Genomic DNA, 22,863 nt, shown 5'->3' with positions numbered 1-22,863 from the left:
CAGAGCCAATAGAACATAAGTCTTTTCCACTATAGTATTCTCAGAGTTTAGAATAATGACTGGTTACTCAATAAATGATTAAATATTCAATGGATAAATGATAGATGCTAGTATTAAAAAATGGATAATAAAAGGTTCTTCCCCCCAAGAAGTATGCTGCTTAGTAGGAAGGACATACATATTTTTTAAGTTCAATTTAAAAGTATTATGGGTGTTATAATGGAAGAATAATACAAAATAAAGACATAGGAAGATCTACAGAAAGATAGGAGAAAGTTGTTGTTTTTTTTTTCAAGGCTGCATAGTTAAACATTGCCTGATAATTTTCTATTGCCAAATACTAGTCAAGAACTGGTGATTCAAAGATAAGTAACAGGTGGGGCATGGTGGCTCACACCAGTAATCACAGCCCTTTGGGAGGCTGAGTCAGGCAGATCATCTGAGGTGAGGAGTTCGAGACCAGCCTGGCCAACATGGTGAAACCCCATCTCTGCTAAAAACAAAACAAAACAAAAAATTAGCCAGACGTTGTTGTGCACATCTGTAATCCCAGCTACTTGGGAGGCTGAGACAGGAGAATAGCTTGAACCTGAGAGGCGGAGATTGCACTGAGCCGAGATTGCAGTGCTGCACTCCAGCCTGGGTGACAGAACAAGACTTCATTGAAGAAGAAGAAGAAGAAGAAGGAGAAGGAGAAGGAGAAGGAGAAAGAGAAGGAGAAGGAGGGGGAGGGGAGGAGAGGGGGAGGAGGAGGGGATGGGGGAGGGGGAGGGGAAGGGGAAGGGGAAGGGGAGTAACACATGATTATGGAGCATACAATCTAGAAGGGCACAAGTAATTTAAACATATCTGTTCCTTAAAATATCCTGAGTGTTATGAGAATAACCTGTTTACAGTGCTGTAACAACAGAGGCAGTTTGGCCCAATGCAAAAACAGTTTTCCAGAAATGACACTTGAGCCGAATCTTAAGATTTAGACTGTAAGAAATAGCCTAGTCAAAGGGATTAAGTCTTAAACCTGATTATGACTTTTCCATATGAAAATAAATAAAACTCTGTCACTACAGCACCCTCCAGCTTACAATGGCCCTTTTCTTGCCATTTATAGCCAAACTTATTAAAATAAAAATTTCTACTTCCATACAAGTTCTATTTCCACAGTGATGAAGAACGTCATTAACACAAAATCCAGAAGTCACTACTGACTTTTCTCCCTCTCTTGCCTTAATGTCTATAACTTAAATTCACTTGGTTTTCCTCCCAGTTCTATGTCTATAATTGCATTTGTAGGTCCTTCTTCCTCAGCCCATCTATATTCACATATTTATATATTTATGTGTTATATATTTATATGTTATAGACCTATATATTAAATCAGAAGTACTTAGTATTTGTACCAGGAGTATTTTCAGATTAATTTTGGCAATGTTTCCAGAACTGTAAGTCCTGCTTTTATTTTTGAATATTCACAAACTACCTGTTTATTTTGCTCTTCTTGAGTTTTGTCAGATTTCATTCTTAGGTTTATGCTGTATATAAGTGGTTTAGCCCAATCAACAAATATCTGTTGAACAGCAAATATGTGTGAAACATTGCATGGGGGACCAACGGGGGATAAAAAGCTGTTTAAAATAAGAATAATCCTCACTCTGAGGTTTAAAAATCTATAATGAAATATATGCTGGGCTGATATGCAGCCAGTATGTAAAGTGGACCATACTGATTGTTTATAGTTAGTGTCTGCTTTGATCTGATATAAGCCTAACTGAGGCGGGGCATGGTGGCTCACGCCTGTAATCCCAGGACTTTGGGAGGCCGAGATGGGCAGATTACAAGGTCAGGAGATCGAGACCATCCTGGCTAACACGGTGAAACCCTGTCTCTACTAAAAATACAAAAAATTAGCTGGGTGCAGTGGCGGGCACCTGTAGTCCCAGCTACACGGGAGGCTGAGGCAGGAGAATGGCGTGAACCCAGGAGGCGGAGCCTTGCAGTGAGCTGAGATTGCACCACTGCACTCCAGCCTGGGCGGCAGAGTGAGACTCCGTCTCAAAAAAAAAAAAAAAAAAAAAAAACCCTAACTGGATCCTGAACTTTGAAAAGCTACTCATGATATTGGGTGGATCTTAATGTTCTCACCTGAAAAATGAGAATCATACTATCTCACAGAATTACAGCAAGGAATAAATAAGATAACATTATAAGAAATTAATAACATAATGGCTGGGCACAGTGGCTCATGCCTGTAATCCCAGCAGTTTGGGAGGCCAAGGCAGGCAGATCACCTGAGGTCAGGAATTCAAGGCCAGCATGGCCAATATGGTGAAATCCCATCTCTACTAAAAATACACAAGATTAACCAGGGGTGATGGTGCGCACCTGTGGTCCCAGTTATCAGAGCAGCTGAGGCAGGAGAGTTGCTCGAACCCAGGAGGCAGAGGTTGCAGTGAGCAGAGATTGCACCACTGCACTGCAGCCTGGGTGACTGAGACTCAGTCAAAAAAAGAAGGAAAGACATCTGAAACTTAACATGCATATAATAATATCAGGCCATAAAGCAAGACTCAACAAGTTTTTGTTTGTTCCGTGGTTTTTGTGGGTTTTTTTTTCTTTTGAGACAAGATCTCACTCTGTTGCCCAGGCTGGAGTGCAGTGGCATGATCGTAGCTCATTATAGTCTTGAAGTCCTGGGCTCAACTCATCCTCCCACCTCAGCCTCCTAAGTATCTAGGACTAAACATGTGTGCCACCATCCCTGGCTAATTTTTAATTTTTTTGTAGAGAGGGAGTCTCCCTGTGTTGCCCAGGTTCGTCTTGAGCTCCTGGCCTCAAGGGATCCTCCCACCTCGGCCTCTCAAAGTGCTGGAATTCCAAGTGTGAGCCACTGTACCTGGTTAAGACTCAACAAGTTTTATAATATCATTATTATATATACCATGTTCTCTGACAATAATGCAATTAATCTCTACATTAATAACCTAAAATATACCCTAAGAAAAGCTCCCGTGCTTGGGGAAATTTAAAATCACATTGTAAATAACTCATTGATTAAAGAAGAAATCAGTAGAACCTAGAAAATACGCAGGACTAGATAATAATGAAAATACTATGCATAAATACTCATAGGAACACAGCTGCAGCCAAATTTAAGGAAAATATATGGCCCTAAATGCATATATTAGAAAAGAAGTTTGAAAACTAATGAGCTTAGCATACAAATTACAAGTTGAAAAAGACCAGCAAAATAAACCCAAAGAAAGTAGAGGAAGAAAATAATAAAGAACAGAAATTAATGAAATAAAATTTATGATTCTTGGTAAAGACTAATAAAATGAACAAATCTCTAGTAAAATTAACCAAATGAAAAAAATAGGCCAGGCGCGGTGGCTCAAGCCTGTAATCCCAGCACTTTAGGAGGCCGAGACGGGCGGATCACGAGGTCAGAAGATCGAGACCATCCTGGCTAACACGGTGAAACCCCGTCTCTACTAAAAAATACAAAAAACTAGCTGGGCGAGGTGGCAGGTGCCTGTAGTCCCAGCTACTCGGGAGGCTGAGGCAGGAGAATGGCGTAAACCCAGGAGGCGGAGCTTGCAGTGAGCTGAGATCCGGCCACTGCACTCCAGCCTGGGCAACAGAGCAAGACTCCCGTCTCAAAAAAAAAAAAAAGAAGGCATAAATAAATAATATTAAAAATGAAGAAAGAACATAATTACAGATAGAGCAGAAGTTAAAATAAATACTTTCAATGAATTTATGCTAATATATTTGAAAACTTATACAAAATAATGTATACCTAAAAAGTAACAAAAAGTGACTCAAGAAGTAATAGAAAACATATAGGAACGATATCCATTAAACTGAATCAGTAGTTACAAAATTTCCCCCAAAGAAAATAGAAAGCCCCAATAACTTTACAATTTCTACTGTATACCCATGATTCAAGTATTTCTTATCTTATACAAGCTCTTCCAGAGAATAGAAAGAGATTTCTGGTTGTTCATCTAAATATATTTTCCTCTTCTTCCCAGGCAAAAAGTCAGACTACATGATCCAGCTTCTCATACCTTTAGGTGAAGCCATATGACTGAGTTCTAACCAATAGAATTTGAGTGGAAGTGATGTCATAAAAACATTCCACGCAGTTTTCTTCATGATCTTTCTCCCTTTGGGCTGACGGGGCTAGAGATGATCCCCAGGGAAACCTTGGAAGCCACATATTGATGTTACCACCATCAGTCAACTGGATCTAATGGACATTTATAGAACATTCAACCCAACAAGCGCAGAATGCATATTCTTTTCAAGTGCACATGATACATTATCTAAGACAGAGAAATCGTTGAAAACTGTCATAACTTCTAAATAACACATTTCTAAATAATCATTACTCTAAAGAGGAAGTTTCAAAGGAAAATAAAAAAATATTTTCAACAAATAAAATGAAAACACAGTAAATCAGGATTTACAGCATGCCACTAAAGCAGTACTTATGGGGTTTAATCTACCATTTTTTTTAAAAAAAGGGCAACCTTTTAGCTTTCTGAAATTATGGGTCCATTACTATACTATATATTTCATCACAAACTTATTTGACTTTTTATTCTCGATGAACTACAAATGTATATTCCGTAATCTAATCGCTTATGTGAGTAGTCAGGTAGGCTATGGAACATTTTTTGTTAATTTTGCTTTGCCTTTTTTTTTTTTTTTTTTTTTGAGACGAAGTCTTGCTCTTGTCGCCAAGGCTGGAGTGCAGTGGCACGATCTTGGCTCACTGCAATCTCTGCCTCCTGGGTTCAAGTGATTCTCCTGCCTCAGCCTCCCAAGTAGCTGGGATTACAGGCACCCACCACCATACCCAGCTATTTTTTGCATTTTTGGTAGAGACAGGGTTTCACCATGTTGGCCAGGCTGGTCTCAAACTCCTTACCTCAGGTGATCTGCCTGCCTCGGCCTCCCAAAGTGCTGGGATTACAAGCATGAACCAATGTGCCTGGCTTGCTTATTTTTAAAGTAAATTGAATCCAATGAATTATGTATATCTTTGTTATCAAGCAAAAGAGGCTCACTGCCCAATGTGATTGCAGCAAATACTATGACATTGGGTTTTTGAGAAAAGAAAAAAGAAATGCTTTTTTTTTTTTTTTTTTTTCAGATAAGGTCTTGCTCTGTTGCCTAGCCTGGAGTGCAGTGGCTCAATCATGGATCACTTCCACCTCGGTCTGCCAGGCTCAAATGATCCTCCCACCTCCCTCTTCCAAGTAGCTGGGACTTCAGGCATGTGCCATCACACTCAGCTAATTTAAATTTAAAAAATTTTTTTCGGTAGAGATGGGATTTCACTATATTGTCCAGGTTGGTCTCAAACTCCTGAGCACAAGTGATCTTCCCACCTCAGACTCCAAAACTGCTAGGATTTAGAAGCATGAGCCACCACAGCCAGCCAAGAAGCTTTTTATTGCAAGTCAACCAACAAAGAGACAGGAGTCCAACTCAAATCTGCTTCCCTATGCTGGCTTCAAGGCAGTATTTTTATTAGAAAACTTCAGGGGGTGCATTCTGAAATTAGTAGGTGATTGGCGGAAGGAAACGGAGGTCTGGAAAGTCCTCAGGCATGTGTACTTATCTCTTCATGCTTCCTCATGGGTCCCATGTGCAAATTCAGGGAGAGTTAATAAAAAACACATGGTGGAAATTCAGGCTGTAATGTCAGCAAATTCATTCTGCGCAAACTCTAATTGGCCATTTTGGTGTCAACTGATTTTAGTCAGTTTTGTTTTCTTACTATTAATAGCAAAGGAAATTTCAGCTTTTCAGCAAGTTGTTTCTTATGTGTCATCCAGGAAACTCAAGAATATCTGCTGTTAGTTTCTTTAACTCTTTGGAGTAGGGTTTCATCTGCAGTCAGCTTATTTGACATTTTATTCTCGAAGATCTCAAAATGTACTGCAGTTATTCTAAACCTCTGCTTTTTGCTCAAGCTTTCAATTCTATCTACCACTATCCTTAATTTCAGATGACCTCTCACATCTTATGCTATCAAAGCGTTTCTTCCCACACTTAAAAGTGTTATAAACCTTATAGTTACAGTGATTACAGAAAATTTCAACGTTATATAAAGCAAGGTGATATTTCAACCTTCCTTCTTAAATTTCTTCTTAAATTAGTTGGATCAGCTTTTGCATAAACTGACAAGAAACATTACTATATTTGCTGTAAGATTTTTGTTGAGGATGGCTTTTTCCACATCCCTAAATAATGGTCATTATTCCCAAATAGTCCTTAAATAAAAGGCTATGAGAAATTATTTTTTTTCTTTCTATCAAGGATAACAATGTAGCTGATCTATGTCCTTTCATATTTACTTTATATTTTTATTGATTCATAGTAGATGTGTATTTACAGGGTACATGTGATAATTTGATATAATAGAATCAAATCAGGGTAATTGGGATATCGATCATCTTAAATATATATCTTATCTTTTATTTTATTTTATTTTTTTGAGACAGAGTCTTGCTCTGTCACCCAGTCTGGAGTGCAGTGGTGCGATCATAGCTCACTGCAGCCTTGACCTCCTACCCAGGCTCACATGATCCTCCCACCTCAGCCTCCTGAGTAGCTGGGACTGCAGGTGTGTACCACCACACCCAGCTAATTAAAAAAAGAATTTTTTTTTTTTTTGTAGAGACAGGATTTCACTATGTTGCCCAAGCTGGTCTTGAATTCTTGGGTTTAAGCGATCCTCCTGCCTCTGCTTCCCAAAATGTTGGGATTACAGATGTGAGCCACTGCACCTGGCTATATCTTTCTTTTTTTTTTGAGACGGGGTCTCGCTCTGTCACCCAGGCTGGAGTGCAGTGGTGCAATCTTGGCTCACTGCAAGCTCCACCTCTCGGGTTCACGCCATTCCTCCTGCTTTGGCCTCCTGAGTAGATGGGACTACAGGCGCCCACCACCTCGCCTGGCTAATTTTTTGTGTATTTAATAGAGACGGAGTTTCACCGTGTTAGCCAGGATGGTCTCGAACTCCTGACCTCGTGATCCGCCAGCCTTGGCCTCCCAAAGTGCTGGGATTACAGGCGTAAGCCACTGCGCCCAGCCGGCTATATCTTTTCTGTATGCTAGTAACATTCAAATTGTTCTCTTCTAGTTATTTTGAAATGCATAATAGATTAATATTAACTACAGTCACCCTGCTGATCTATCAAATACCAGGTTTTATTTTCCCTATCTAACTGTATGTTTGTATCCATTAACCAACTCCCTCCCCGCACTCTTCCTAGCCTTTGGTAACCACCAATCTACTATCTTCATGAGATCCCCCGTTTTATTTATAATTTTATGGATACATAATTGTTGTACATATTTATGGAGTACATGTGATATTTTGATACAAGCACACAATGTATAATGACAAAACCAGGATAATTGGAATAAACATCCCCTCAAACATTTATTATTTCTCTGTGTTAGGAGAGATCCATTTTTTAGGCTCCCACATATAAGTGAGAACATGAAGTATTTATATTTCTGTGTTGGGCTTATTTCATGTAACCATGACCCCCAGTTTCATCATGTTCCTGCAAATGGCAGAATTTCATTCTTTTCTATGACTTAATAATATAATAATATTCCTTTGTGTATATACATCACATTTTTTTTCTTTCTCTCTCTCTCTCTTTTTTTTTTTTTCTTTTTTGAGATGGAATCTTGCTCTGTCACCCAGACTGAAGTGTGGTGGTATGATCTTGGCTCACTGCAACCTCTGCCTTCCAGGTTCAAGCGATTCTCCTGCCTCAGCCTCTGGACTAGCTGGTATTACAGGCATGTCCCACCATGCCTGGCTAATTTTTTGTATTTTTAGTAGAGATGGGGTTTCACCATGTTGACCAGGCTGGTCTCAAACTCATGACCTCGGGTGATCTGCCCACCTTGGCCTCTCAAAGCGCTGGTATTACAGATGTGAGCCACCACTCCTGGCCACCACATTTTTCTTTCAAGTTGACAAATAATTGTACGTATTCACAGGGTACATAGTGATATTTCATACATATATAGGGACCAGATCAGGGTAGTTAGCACACATATATAGTGACCAGATTAGGGTAATTACCATCATCTCACAAATTTATCATTTATTTGTGTTGTGAACATTCAGCATCCACCTTCTAGCTATTTCAAACTATAATTCTCCTACAGTGGTATAGAACACTAGAATTTATTCCTCCTATCTAGCTGTTATTTTGTATCCTTTAAGAAATCTGTCCTTATCCTCTCTTCCCCTTAAACTTCCCAGTCTCTAGTATTCTCTGTTCTACTTTTTACTTCTATGAGGTCAACTTTATTTTAACTTCCATATATGAGTAAGAACATACAATTTTTGTCTTTCTGTGCCTGGCTTATTTCACTTAACATAATGTCCTCCAGTTCTATCCATGTTGTTATGAATGATAGAATTTCATTCTTTTTGTGGCTGAAAAATTTCCTTTTTTTTGGAGACAGAGTCTCTGTCTCCCAGCCTGAGTGCAATGGCACAATCTCAGCTCACTGCAACCTCCGCCTCCTGGGTTCAAGCAATTCTCCTGCCTCAGCCTCCCGAGTAGCTGGGATTACAAGTGCCAGCCACCACACCTGGCTAATTTTTGTATTTTTAGTAGAGACAGGGTTTCACCATTTTGGCCAGGCTGATATCGAACTCCTGACCTCAAGTGATCCTCCCACCTTGGCCTCCCAAAGTGCTGGGATTATAGGCATGAGCCACCATGCCTGGCCACCACATTTTCTTTATCTATTCATCTGTTGCTGGACACCTTGGTTGATTCCATATCTTCGCTATTGTGAATAGTGCTACAATAAACACAGGGGTGCAGATGTCACTCTGATATACTGATTTCCTTTCTTTTGGATAAATGCCCAGTAGTGGGATTGCTGGATCATGTGGTAGTTCCATTTGTAGTTTTTTGAGGAACCTCCATTCTGTTCTCCATAGTGATTGTACTAGTTTATATTCTAATGAACAGTATATAAGAGTTCCCTTTTCTCTGCATCCTCACCAACCTTTGCTATTTTTGTCTTTTTTATAATAACTATCTTTACTGGGATGAAATGACAGTTCATTGTGATTTTTCCTTGCAGATAGCTGGTGATAAGTAATGTTGAGCATTTGAACATATATTTATTGACTATTTGGATGTCTTCTTTTGAGAAATATCTGTTCAGATCATTTGCCCTTTTTTAATCAAATTGTTTTTTTCTCATTTTACTGTCTGTGTCTTGAAAAGTTGATGTAGTTACTATTTTTGATAAGTTCATGTTTCAGTCTTTCTACTGAAGATATTAGTAGTTTACACACCAAAATCACAGCGTGGTAATAGTCTGTGTTTTTCTGTGTACTTACTGTTACCAGTGAGTTTCGTACCTTCAGATCATTTCTTATTGCTCATCAACATTCTTTTCTTTCAGATTGAAGAACTCCTTTTAGCATTTTTTATATGACAGGTCTGGTGTTGATGAAACCCCCCCTCAACTTTTGTCTCTCTGGGAAAGTCTTTTTATCCTTCACGTCTGAAGGACATTTTTACGGGATATCCTATTATTAGAATAAACTTTTTTTTTTTACCTTCACATCTTTAAATATGTCACGCATTCTCTCCTGCCCTGTAAGGTTTCCACTGAAAAGTCTCCTGCCAGACCTATTGGAACTCCATTGCATGTTATTTCTTTCTTTTCTATTGCTGCTTTTAGAATCCTTTCTCTATCCTTGACCTTTGGGAGTTTGATTATTAAATGTCTTAAGGCAGTCTTCTTTGGGTTAAATCTGCTTGGAGTTCTATAACTTTCTTGTATTTGAATATTGATATCTTTCTCTAGATTTGGGAAGTTCTCTGTTATTATCCATTTCAATAAACTTTCTACCCCTATCTGTCTCCTCTTTAAGACTACAACCTCTTAGGTTTGCCCTTTGGAGGATATTTTCTAAAACTTGTGGGTGTACTTCTTTCTTTTTTATTCTTTTTTTTTTTTTGTCTCCTCTGTCTGTTTTCAAATAGCCTATCTTCAAGCCCACTAATTATTTCCTCTGCTTGATCAATTCTGCTGGTAAAAGACTCTGATGCATTCTTCAGTATGTCAATTGCATTTTCAACTCCAGAATTTCTTCTTGATTCTTTTTTATTCTTTCAATCTCTTTGTTAAATTTATCTGATAGGATTCTGAATTTCTTCTCTGTATTATCTTGAATTTCATTGAATTTCCTCAGACAGCTATTTTGAATTCTCTGTGTAAAAGGTCACATCTCTCTCTCTCTCCAGGAATGGTCCCTGGTGCCTTAGTTCATTTGGTGAAGTCGCATTTTCTTGGATGGTCTTGATGCCTATGGATGTTTGTTGGTGTCTGAGCATTGAAGAGTTAAGTATTTTTTGTAGTCTTTGCAGTCTGAGCTTGTTTGTACCTGCCCTTTTTAGTAAGACTTCTCAAATATTTGAAGGGACTTGGGTGTTGTCATCTAAGTTTTTGGTCATGGAGCCATATTTGCATTAGGAGGCACCCCAAGCTGAGTAACGCTACGGCTCTTACAGACTCCTAGAGGTACTGCCTTGGTGGTCTTGGATAAGACCAGGAAGAACTCTTTGGATTACAAGGCAGAGACTCTTGTTCCCTTCCTTTACTTTCTGTCAAACAAATGGAATATTGCTGTGTGTGCTGAGATGCCTACAGCTGGGAGAGCCACTGGGACTGTGCTGGTTCAAACCTGAAGTTAGCACGGTACTGGGTCTCACCCAAAGTCTGTGGTAATCACTACCTGGCTACCACCTATGTTCACTCAAGGCCTTAGGGCTCTACAATCAGCAGGTGGCAAAGTCAGCCAGGCTTGCAACCTTCCCTTCAGGGCAGCCAGTTCCCCCTGACCCCAGGTGGGCCCAGAGATGTCATCTGAGAGCCTGAAGTCAGAAACCTTAGGAAGCTACCTGGTGCTCTATTTTACTGTAGTTGAACTGGCACCCTGGCCACAAGACAAAGTCTTCCCCACTCTTCTCTCCCCTTTCCACAAGCAGAGAAGTCTCTCCCCATGACCATCACTACCCTAGACCCATGGTAAGTACTGCCTGGTTACCTCTGATATTCACTCAAGACCCAAGGGCTCTCCAGTCAACTTGTGGTACATGTTGCCAGGCCTGGGACTCTCCCTTCAGGGCAATGGGCTCCTCTGTGGTCCAGGGCGGGTCCAGAAATGCTGTCCAAGAGCTAAGACCTGAAATCAGGGATCCCAAGAACCTGCTTGGTGCTCTACCCCACTGTGGCCAAGCTGGTACCTAAGCTGCAAGACCAAGTCCCCTTTACTCTTCCCTCTCCTTTTCTCTAGCAGTAGAAGGCTCTCCCCATAGCCATCACAGATGTGAATGTGCTGGGTTACACCTAAAGCCAGCATGTCTCTGAGTCTCACCCAAGGCCCATGGCAAGTACTGCCTGAGTATTGCTGCTGGTTATTCAGGGCCCAAGCGCTCCTGGGTCAGCAGGTGATGAATTCTGCCAGGGATGGGTCCTTCCCTTCCAGGAACTGGGTTCCCTTCTAGCTCAGGGTGTGTCTAGAAATGTCATCCAGGAGCTAGGGCCTGGAATGCCAGCCTCAGGACTCTGCCTGGTGCAATATCCCATGTGGCTGATCTGGTATTCAAGTTGCAAAACAAACTCTATTTTACTTTTCCCTCTCCTCTCCTCAAGCAGAGGGAAGGAGTCTTTTTTGTAGCTGAGAGCTGTGCTGCCCGGGGATGGAAGAGGGGTGTGCCTTGGTTGCCTTGGCTGGTGTCTCACTAGGTTACTTGCCCCCAAGTCCACTGGTTTCAAGCTCAGCACAGCAGCAGGACTTGCCGAGAAATTGCAGTCCTTGTGGCCTAGACTGCCTTTCAAGTTTAGTTAGGGCTCTAGAACATTTTAGCCCATGGTGGCAAAGCTTGCTGGAACTTAAGTTCTGACAATGGTTCTATTGGCGTGGGCAATTCTCCTCTGGCTATGGCTGGTCTAAATGCTCCCTCCATGGGCTCCGTCTGAGTTCTGCCTGGTATTGCTTTCTGCTGAGTTCCAGTGCAAAGTCCCACAATCACTACACTTTTCCTCTTCCAAGCACACAGATTCTCTCTCTGCACCACATAGCTGCTGTGGGGGATGAGGAAGGGGTGGCACTGGCAATTCAAAATGCTTTCCTACCCTCTTCAGTGCCTCTTTCAGTGATATGAACTTAAAACCAAGTACTGTGATTGTTCATCTGATTATTGGTTCTTATAAAGGTGCCTTTTTGTGTGGATAGTTGTTCAATTGTGGATTGAACCGTTGTTCAATTGTTGTGGATAGTTGCTGGAAGGACAATCAATTAAGTCTTCTATTTGTCCATCTTGCTCTGCCTCCACCCCCAAAGTGTTTTAATTTCCTTCTTAATTTCTTCAGTGGCCCATTGATCATTTGGGAGCATGTTGTTTAATTTCCATGTGTTGTGTAGTTTCTCGTGTTCCTCTTGTTACTGACTTCTAGTTTCATTTCATTGTGGTAAAAAAAGATACTTGATATTATTTCTACTTTTTTCCAATTTGTTGAGGCTTGTTTTATGGCCTAATATATGGTCTATTCTGTAGAATGTTCCATGTGCTGATGGAAAAAAAAGTGTATTCTGCAGTAGTTGGGTGAAATGGACTGTAAATGTTCATTCTATTTTGTCTAGTGTAGAGTTTAACCTCAAGGTTTCTTTGTTAATTTTCTGTGGGAGGATGATCTGTCCATTACTGAGAGTGGGCTATTGAAATAACCTACTATTATTGTATTACAATCTATCTCTTCCTTTCAATTATTAAAGTTTGCTTTGTATACTTGGGTGCTCCAGCGGTGGTGCATAAATATTTATAATCATAATAACCTTTTGCTGAATTGACCCCTTTATCATTATATAGTGACCATCTTATTCTCTTTTTATAGTCTTGATGTGTAGTTCATTTTATCTGATATAAGTTTAGCTACTCTTTTTTGCTTTCCACTTGCATGGAATAACATTGTTCACTTCTTTACTTTCAGTCTATGTGTATTTTTATGGGTGAGGTGGGTTTCTTGCAAGCAGTACACAACTGGGTCTTGTTTCTTTATACGTTCATGTACTTTGTGACTTTTAATTAAAGAATAGAATCATTTACATTCAGTGTTATTATTGATAAGTAAGGACTTACTCCTGCCATTTTGTTGATGGTTTCCTGGTTGTTTTGTAACTCTTCTTTTCTTTCTTCCCATTTTCCTTTGTGGTTAAGTGGTTTTTACTAGTAGTATGTTTTAACTCATGGCATCTTATTTTTACTGTATCTATTATAAGTTTTTTTGCATAATGGTTATCATGAGGGTTACAAAAATCTTATAAATATAACTAGTCATTTTAAAGAGATGACAACTTATCTTAGATCACAAAAAATAGAAACAAAGGATAAACTAAAAAAACTCTGTATCTTAACTCCACCCCACACACACATTTTGTTGCCTCAATTTACATATTTTTATATTGTCTATATGTTAACAGGTTGCTATAGCTATTGTTGTTTTTGATATATTTGTTTTTTAGGCTTCATACTAGAGGTAGGCATGGATTGCACACCACAATTATGATGTCAAAATATTCTGTGGTTTTCTTTATAATTAATTTTACTAGTGGGTTTTATACTTCCAAATGTTTTCTTTTTGCACATTAGTGTTTTGTTCTTTCGTATTGAAAAACTCTATGACTTCTTGTAAGACAGGACTGGTGGTGGTAAATTCTCTCAGCTTTTGTTTGTCATGGAAAGACTATCTTTCCTTGCTGAATACAGTATTCTTGAATGGCAGTTCTTTTCTTTCAGCTCTTTGAACTCCTGGTCTCAAGCAATCCTCCTACCTCATACTCCCAAGGCACTGGGATTATAAGTGTGAGCCCTCATGTCAAGCTTTATTTCAGCATCTTTAAAAAATTGTCCTTTTGTTTTATTAATATGGTGTATTACATTAATTGTTTTTAACAACTTTATTGAAGGATAATTAGTACACCCCACACACCTGTTTAGTGTATACTATTTGAGTCTGGATTTGTGCATATACTTGTGATACTCCCATCATAATCAGGATAACAAACTTATCCATGTTAAGTGTTTTTACCATAAGCAACACACACACACACACACACACACACACACGAAGAAACTCTGGAAGTGATGGACATGGACAGATAAGCTAACAGTTTATTTATTACATGTTAGACAAACTATGTATTTGTTCATACTATCACACTTAGTAATAGTGTATAATCCTTTTTATATGTTTTGCATTCAGTTTCTAGTATTATCTTGATATTTCTTTGTGGACATTTAAGAAAGATATGTTCTGTAGTTTTCTTTTCTTGTACTGCTTTTGTTTGGTTGTCAACTTATAGTAATCCTGGCCTAGTAGAATTAATGAGAAAGTGTTCCCTCCTCTTCTGTCTTTTGTAAAAGTATTTGTGAATTCTTGTTTTTAATTCTTCATTAAAAATTGGCAGGGTGCATTTTTTTTTGTGGGTTTTTTTGTTTGTTTTTTTGTTTTTTGTTTTTTTTTGAGACGGAGTCTTGCTCTGTCGCCCAGGCTGGAGTGCAGTGGCACAATCTCGGCTCACTGCAAGCTCCACCTCCTGGGTTCATGCGATTCTCCTGCCTCACCCTCCCCAGCAGCTGGGACTACAGGTGCATGCTGCCACGCCTGGCTAATTTTTTGTATTTTTAGTAGAGATGGGGTTTCACCATGTTAGCCAGGATGGTCTCGATCTCCTGACTTCATAATCCACCTGCCACGGCTTCCCAAAGTGCTGGGATTACAGGCATGAGCCACCGTGCCCGGCTGGCAGGGTGCATTTGTGGTACCTCTTGGATCTGGGATATTCTTTGTAAAAGTTTTAAAAATCAATTTAATATCTTTACTTTTTATAGATTTATTGATGTCTTCTATTCCTTCTTGAGTTTTTTTTTCAATCATTTTTATCTTTATATAAGTTTGCTTATAACTTATAGTGTTCCAGGTTTCTCTCATTGTCATGGTAGTTGATATACAAAAATAATGTGGGAGAATGAGTCAATCTACAAATACCCTATGTCTAAGGGTCCTCTGATATAGGAGAGAGAAAACGACTATAACTGCTGTAGCTCCCTACCCCTCAGACTTACTGTATGAGACAAATGAGATATTGAATCTAAAGTAAATTAAGAAATTATGCCATTTGATTTTGAGTTTTATCAAAATAGTAGACTGAGCCTACATCTTCTTTTGTATCAAAGTTTAGTAACATAAAAAATGCAGCTTGTAATTAGAAAAATACAAAATAATATTATAAGTGAGGGATTGTATCAATGGTCAACAATTTCATGAACCATAGTGGTTAATATTTGTACAGCACATAGAATACACTTTTATTGTGTTCATATATTTATTATATACCAAAACAGTTGATTTTGTGATAATGTCACCTAAGATAATTTCAAATGTGCCAATTTATCCTTCTTTTCAATTAATCTTTGTAGGATATATTCAAAACTATAATGTATTAGGAATACATGTTTAAGTGGTTTGGGAAAATGCATAATACATTCTTTCAGCATCTTGAAAATGTAGTCCCACTCCCTACTGTCCTGCATAGTTTCCACTGAGAAGTCTCCTGACAGACAACTTGGAGTTCTTTTATGTTATTTGCTTCTTTTCTGTTGCTACTTTCAGGATCCTCTCTTTGTCCTTGAACTTTTAAAGTTTGATTATTATATGTCTTGGGTTCGTCTTATTTGGGTCAAGTCTCTCTGGTGTTCTCTGACCTTCCTGTATATCTTTTATATCTTTCTCAAGTTTGGGAAAGTTTTCCGTTATTATTTCTTTGAGTAAGCTTTCTACTCCTTGCTCTTGTTCAACTCCCTCTTGAACACCAATAACTCTTAGATTTTGTCTTTTGAGGTAACTTTCTATATATCTTCTAGGTAATCTTCACTCCTTTTCATTCTTTTTCCTCCTCCGATTGTATAATTTCAAATACCCTGTCTTCTTGCTTTTTTTTTATTTTTATTTTTTCTTTGCGACAGGGTTTCACTCTTCTAGCTCAAGCTGAAGTGCAATGGCACGATCTTGGCTCACTGCAACCTCCACCTCCTGAATTCAAGAGATTCTCCTGCCTCAGCCTCCTGGGTAGCTGGGATTACAGACACCTACAGGCACCAACCACCATGCCTGACTAGTTTTGTATTTTCAGTAGAGACGGAATTTCACCATGTTGGCCAGGCTGATTTCGAATTCCCGACCTCAGGTGATCCACCTGCCTCAGCCTCCCAAAGTGCTGGGATTACAGGCATGAGCCACAACACCTGGCCATGTCTTCCTGCTTTTTTTTTTTTTTTTTTGGAGACAGAGTCTTGCTCTGTCACCCAGGCTGGAGTACAATGGCATGATCATGGCTCACTGCAACCTCCGCCTCCTAGGTTCAAGTAATTCTCCTGCCTCAGCCTCCCAAGTAGCTGGGATTACAGGTGTATGCCACCATATCTGGCGAATTTTTATATTTTTAGTAGAGACAGGGTTTCACCACGTTGGTCAGGCTGTTCTCGAACTCCTGACCTCAAGCGATCCATCTGCCTCGGCCTCCCAAAGTGCTGGGATTACAGGCATGAGCCACCGTGCCTGGCCTCTTCCTGCTTTTTGATTCTTCCCTCTGCTTGATCCATTCTGCTGCTGAGAGGCTCTAATGAATTTTTCACTTCTGCCAATGTATTTCTTAATTCCAAGATTTGCTTTATTTTTTAAAAAATATTTCAATATCTTTGTTAAATTTCTTTATAAATTTCTGAATTGTTTTTCAGTGTCATCTTGGAGGTCACTGAGTTTCCTCAAAACTGCTGCTCTGAATAATTGGTCAGAGACCTCATATTTTGTCATCTTGTTAGGATCAGTCCCTGGTTCCTTGCTGTGTTCGTTTGGGGAGATCTCTGTTGGCCGATTTCTCTTATGGATGTCTGTCTGTCTTTGCACTGAAAGATTATTTATTCCAGTAATCTGTATCTCACTTGTTTTGATTTTTATTGGGTATGTTTGCTTAGAGATTCTTAGTAATTTACCTGTTGAATTGCTTACTTTTTAAAATGTCAGGTCTTGAAGAAATCATCTAATAACCAAGTAGAAGTTGCAAAGGATGCTGCAATAGAATGTATATATTCTTATCCTATCATCAGTAGAAATACCTGAATTGTCAAGATGAAAGACACACTATATACATGTGTCACCAATTGATATGATTTGAGTATATATCCCCACCAAATCTCATGTTGAATTGTAATCTCCAGTGTTGGAGATGGGGCCTGTGGGAGGTGTTTAGACCGTGGGGGCAGATCCCTTATGGCTTGGTGCTGTCTTCATGATATTGAGTTCTTGTTTTGTTGTAATGTGTGCCCCCCAACTTTCTCTTGCTCCTGCTTTCACCATGTGATGTGCCTGTTCCCCCTTCACCTTCCGCCATGAGTAAAAGCTCTCTCCCTAGAAGCTGAGCAGATGCTAGCACCATGCTTGTATAGCCTGCAGAACTATGAGCCAGTTAAACCTCTTTTCTTTAAAAATTGCCCAGTCTCAGATATTTCTTTATGGCAATGCAAGAACAGCTAATATACCAATTCAATCACTAAGGACATTTTTATTTTCTATTTATTTTTTATTTTTATTTTTATTTTTTTGAGATGGAGTCCCGCTCTGTCGCCCAGGCTGGAGTGCAGTGGTGCGATCTGGGCTCACTGCAAGCTCCGCCCCCCCGGTTCACGCCATTCTCCTGCCTCAACCTCCCGTGTAGCTGGTACCACAGGCGCCTGCCACCACGCCCAGCTAATTTTTTTTTTTTTTTCATTTTTAGTAGAGACGGGGTTTCACTGTGTTACCCAGGATGGTCTCAATCTCCTGACCTCATGATCTGCCCGTCTTGGTCTCCCAAAGTGCTGGGATTACAGGCGTGGGCCACCGTGCCCGGCCAACTAAGGGCATTTTAAAAATGGTGTTAGTATTATTTAAAGATGCTGAAATAGATGTTGAATTATGTAAGTACATTTTGATGCCACTAGAGAATGAGAGAAGTCTGCTGACCTTCACACCAAGGTAGTCTTCCAAGTTTATCCCTCAAGTTTCCTCTGAATTTTCCTAGGTTCTCTTCACTGTAACTCTTCTTCCAAAAGTTCAGTAGGTCATAAGCCAGAAGACAAATGTGCATCACTGTCTAGGAAAAGTATGTATTAGTTTCCCTGACTTGAATTAGGAAGATGTGATGTCACTAAGGCCATTGTTTGCTTTTCTTCATGCAGTTGCAGCATCCTCTGCTGGGCATTATACTTTATAGGTTTTAAGAAAGGCTTTTAGAGCTTTTGAGGAATAGCTTTTATAGTTTTTGGTATAGTAATAAAATATATAGTGCTTCATTATTTTCATTAAGGTATTAATGTCACAAAGCATCATTTAGTGCTTATTGTAAGATTTAAATGTATGTAAGAGAAATGCAATTATATAAGTACAAATAATATTAACACTACCACTAATAAGTGATAATATGCTATTCTGAAAACTCTTCAACTTAAAAAAAAGTTTTTAGAGTTGGGGTCTGACTCTGTTGCCCAGGCTAGAGTGTAGTGGCATAATCATAACTCACTGCAGCCTTGAACCCCTGGACTCAAGTGATCCTCTTTCCTCAGCCTCCCTAAGTTTAGCTGGGACTACAGATGCATGTCTTCATGCTCAAGTAATTTTTAATTTTTTTTTGTTTGTTATTTTTTAGAGGTGGGGTCACACTATTTTGTCCAGACTGGCCTAGAACTCTTGGCCTCAAGCGATCCTCCCACCTCAGCCTCCCAAGTCAGTGGGATTACAGGCATAAGCCACCATGCATAGGTTCAATTAAAATTTTAAGAGGAGGACATTAGCTCGATTGTTGACTAGAAGCTCCTGTGCTTATCTCCTTCACAAAGACAGCCAAAGAAATGAATAAACAACTATATTTTGAGGAAAATAACTGAAGGAGAAAACAGAAATATATCAAAGGAGTAGTATAGGCTGGCACAGTGGCTCACCCCTGTAATCCCAGCACTTTGGGAAGCCAAGGCAGCGGATCACTTGAGGTCAGGAGTTCACAACCAGACTGGCCAACATGGTGAAACCCTATCTCTACTAAAAATACAAAAATTAGCTGGGCATGGTGGTGCACACCCATAAACCCAGCTATTTGGATGGCTGAGGCACAAGAATCACTCAAACCTGGGAGATGGAGGTTGCATTGAGCAGAGATCACAGCACAGCACTCCAGCCTAGGCGACACAGTGAATGAGACTCCGTGTCAAAAAGAAAAAAAAGTAGTAGTATAAACTCTGAAGAGCATAGAAACCCAGGATAGTTACATAGAGAAAAGAAGGAAGCAGCTCACATCCTACCCCATCCATACTCCAGTCAGGGCCAGCTCAGAACCGGCATGAAGTCTTCAGTGAAGGGAAAAGGTAAGCAAGAGGAACCCAGCAGCCGTCATCACCACTGAGGTAACTACAGTCCTCACCACTGGGAAATCCTGTATTCCTCAAAGGTGCTAAGCCTAGCAGAGGGAACTGCCTGGTGTCCATATGGCTACACTTCTCCCAGAGAAGGGGTCAATGCTGTGCTCTGTCCTTCATGTGCCATCTTCGATCCAGAACTATGGCTGGAGGAAGTCCTGCTCCGGAGGTGAGTGGCTATTGCACCTCTCCATTCCCGAGGCTTTGTTACACCGGTACCACCACTGTCTGGTGGTTCACCATCCTAAATCAAGCTGCTGCTCCACTCTATCCCATGGGGTCGAGCTGCTGTGCCCTATCCCTCCCGTGACTGCTGTGCCCTGCCCCCCAGTGCAGGAGCTGCAGCAGCAGTATCCTACCTTCCAGGGATATGGTGCCTTGGCCACCCAGATCAGTAATGCCCCTAGCACTGGAGGTGAAGCAGTGCCTCCTGGGAAACTGGTGGCTTGGCTACTCTGAGCAGTCATGTCCTCCTGTACTGGACCTGAGGTAGTGCCTTCTAGGGAACTGGTGCTGTGGGCCAGCCAGAGCAGTCCCCTTCCCGGTGTTGCAGCTGAAGAATCACTCCACTTCACAAGATTATGGGTCCCTTGGCTGAGCCAAGCAGCCGCAGTTCCCAGGGTTGAGCCAATATGGTGCCCCACTTCCCAGGAAAACAGAGGATTGGGTGAACTGAAACAACCTACTCTCCAGGCTGAACAACTGCAGAACCCTGCTTCCATGAAACCGGACTATCCCCTAGAAGAGGTTGCACCCTGCCTTCCCAGCGAGTGCAGTCATCACTGTGCTGCTCCCTGTACCGCAGGGCCCAAGCCACAGCTATGCCCTGCCATTCCTGGGACATTAGTGCTACTGCCCTTGACTTCACAGAGCCTGGAATGCTGCTGTGTCCTACCATCCCATAGTCCAGGGTCCCCACTACACTGTTTCTCATCCCCGTCCAGGGCCTGAGTTGCTGCTGTGCCCTATAAACCTCTGGTTCCCAAACTGCAGCTGTGCCCTGCTTTCCAAAGCCTGAACATCTAACACACCCTTGCTTTATTTATTTGTTTTTTATTCTTGAGACGGAGTTTTGCTCTTGTCATCCAGACTGAAGTGCAATGGCACAATCTCAGCTCACTGCAACCTCCTTCTCCCAGGTTCTAGCAATTATCCTGCCTCAGCCTCCTCAGTAGCTGGGATTACAGGCGCCTGCCACCAAGTCCGGCTAATTTTTGTATTTTTCACTATGTTGGGATTTCACTATGTTGGCCAGGCTGGTCTCGAACTCCTGACCTCAGATGATCCACGTGCCTCAGCCTCCCGAAGTGCTGGGATTACAGGTGTGAGCCACTACACTTGGCCCAGAGCACCCCTTCTTTACCAGAGCTGGGCCAGTGCTCTGTTCTGCTCCTCAGGGGCAGAGTCACAGCAACAACCCAGCCCCCTAGGCCTGAGCAGCTGGGGTATGCACCAGAGTCACCGACCTTAGCTTTATGGCAGTCAGCAAATTCCCAGGTGCCACAGTAGACTGGTGAGGTCCTGAGCACAGGACCCTGGCTCCACAGCTGCTCTGAGCACCTCTTCCCTGAAACCTAGTGCCACTGCAGTTGCTTATGGTTCATGTCAGACTTGATACCAAGAAGGATCCCCTCAGTAAAGACTCCCTATTTTGGGAGAAACAAACACAGGAGGACCCTAAAGGCCCTTGCCATGGAGGACACTAATGGCACATGATGCTGCTGCCACTACAACAAACTTCTGCAGCCTAGGTCACTAAGACACCCACGTCATCACTGACATTAACTGCAGTTGAAGATTCTGCATGGCATCTATACTATTACATCTACTTTTAACCAAAGCCACCACACCCTTCCCAGCTGCCACCCTAAGACCCATCTGCGGTGAAAGCCTTTTCTTATAAAAGTCATTCTGTAAAGTTTGGAAGCACTGACAATTCCACCAGATGTGCAGACACCAATGCACAGACAGAGAAACATGAAAAAGAAAACATGACATCACCAAAGGAACAAAATAATCCTCGAATAATTGACCCTAAAGAAATGTAAATTTATAAATTTCCTGAAAAGAAATTCAAAATAATGATCTTAAGGAAGCTCAGCAAGATATATGAGAATACAGACAATCCAAGGAGATCAGAAAAACAACAAAAATGTAAATTACGAGGGAAGAGTAAAAGTCTATAGCATTTATATGTGACCAAATTTAAGATGTTATCATCTTAAAATAGTCTATTGTAACTATAAGAAGTTTTACATAAGCCCCATGGTAACCACAAAGCAAAAGACTATAGCAGATACACAAAGAGAAAGATAAAGGAATTAAAGCTTAGCTACTAGAAAAAATTACCAAGTTACAAAGGTGGACTACAGAGAGAAAGCAAGGAAAAAAGGACCTACAAAACAACTAGAAGACAACAGTAAAAAACAGTTCCAAGAGGGGAATAATAGCAATAAATGTCTGCGTTAAAAAAGGAGGAAGATCTCAAATAAATAGCCTAACATTAAACCTTAAAGAGCTAGAAAAAGAACAAACTAAACCTAACATTAGCAGAAGGAAGATCAGGACAGAAATACATTAAATAGAGAACAGTAAAACCATAGGAAAAAAATCAACAAAATCAGGAGTTTGTTCTTTGAAAAAATAACCCAAATCAGCAAACCCCTAGCTAAGTACTAAATATGAAAAAAAAAAAAAAAAAAAAAGAGAAGGCTCAAATAAATAAAACCAGAAATGAAAGTGGAGACATTATAACTGACACCTTAGGACAAAAAAAGTGTCATAAGGGACTATTATGAACATTATATGCCAACAAGTTGGATAACCTGAAAGAAATTATAACCTAATAAGACTCAATCAGAAAAAATAGGTAGCTTGAACAGACTAATGACAAGTAAAAAGACTGAAGAAGTAATCTAATCATGCACCTTAAGGAACTAGAAAAGCAAGAACAAACCAAACTCAAAATTAGTAGAAAGAAAAAAATAATAAAAATCAGAGAAGAAATAAACAAAATAGAAACTAAAAGAAATACGAACGATCAATGAAACAAAATGTTGGTATTTGGAAAAGTTAAACAAAATTAACAAACTATTAGCTAAACATTAGCTAAACTAACTCCCATTAAATTTTTTTTTAATTTTTAACTAACCTCCTGGAGCCATAACACTCCCCCTTTTTTCAGAAACAAAGAGAGAAGACTCAAATAAAGTCAGAAATGAAAAAGGAGGCATCACAATAGATACCACAAATATACAAATGATTAATAGAGACTATTATGAAC

The 22,863-nt window shown here is 40.2% G+C and overlaps 1 protein-coding gene across 3 annotated transcripts in view; it reads right to left on the bottom strand.

Annotated features, from left to right (window-relative positions):
- The window catches only part of C1H1orf185 (chromosome 1 C1orf185 homolog), a 62,200-nt gene extending 43,819 nt beyond the window's left edge, over positions 1–18,381 (bottom strand). The window contains exon 1 of one of the 3 annotated variants that reach the window (XM_009208420.4): positions 18,136–18,381. In XM_009208420.4, the coding sequence (XP_009206684.1) occupies positions 18,136–18,259 (124 nt within the window). In that variant the 5' untranslated portion in view covers positions 18,260–18,381. The other 2 variants (XM_003891871.5, XM_009208437.3) reach the window with 2 other exon arrangements.
- Positions 18,382–22,863: the final 4,482 nt, after the last annotated feature.

The sequence above is a fragment of the Papio anubis genome, chromosome 1, assembly GCF_008728515.1.
Source record: "Papio anubis isolate 15944 chromosome 1, Panubis1.0, whole genome shotgun sequence".
NCBI lineage: Eukaryota > Metazoa > Chordata > Mammalia > Primates > Cercopithecidae > Papio > Papio anubis.
The sequence above is the reverse complement of the archived record's forward strand: the minus strand, read 5'-3'. Positions and strand labels throughout refer to the sequence as shown.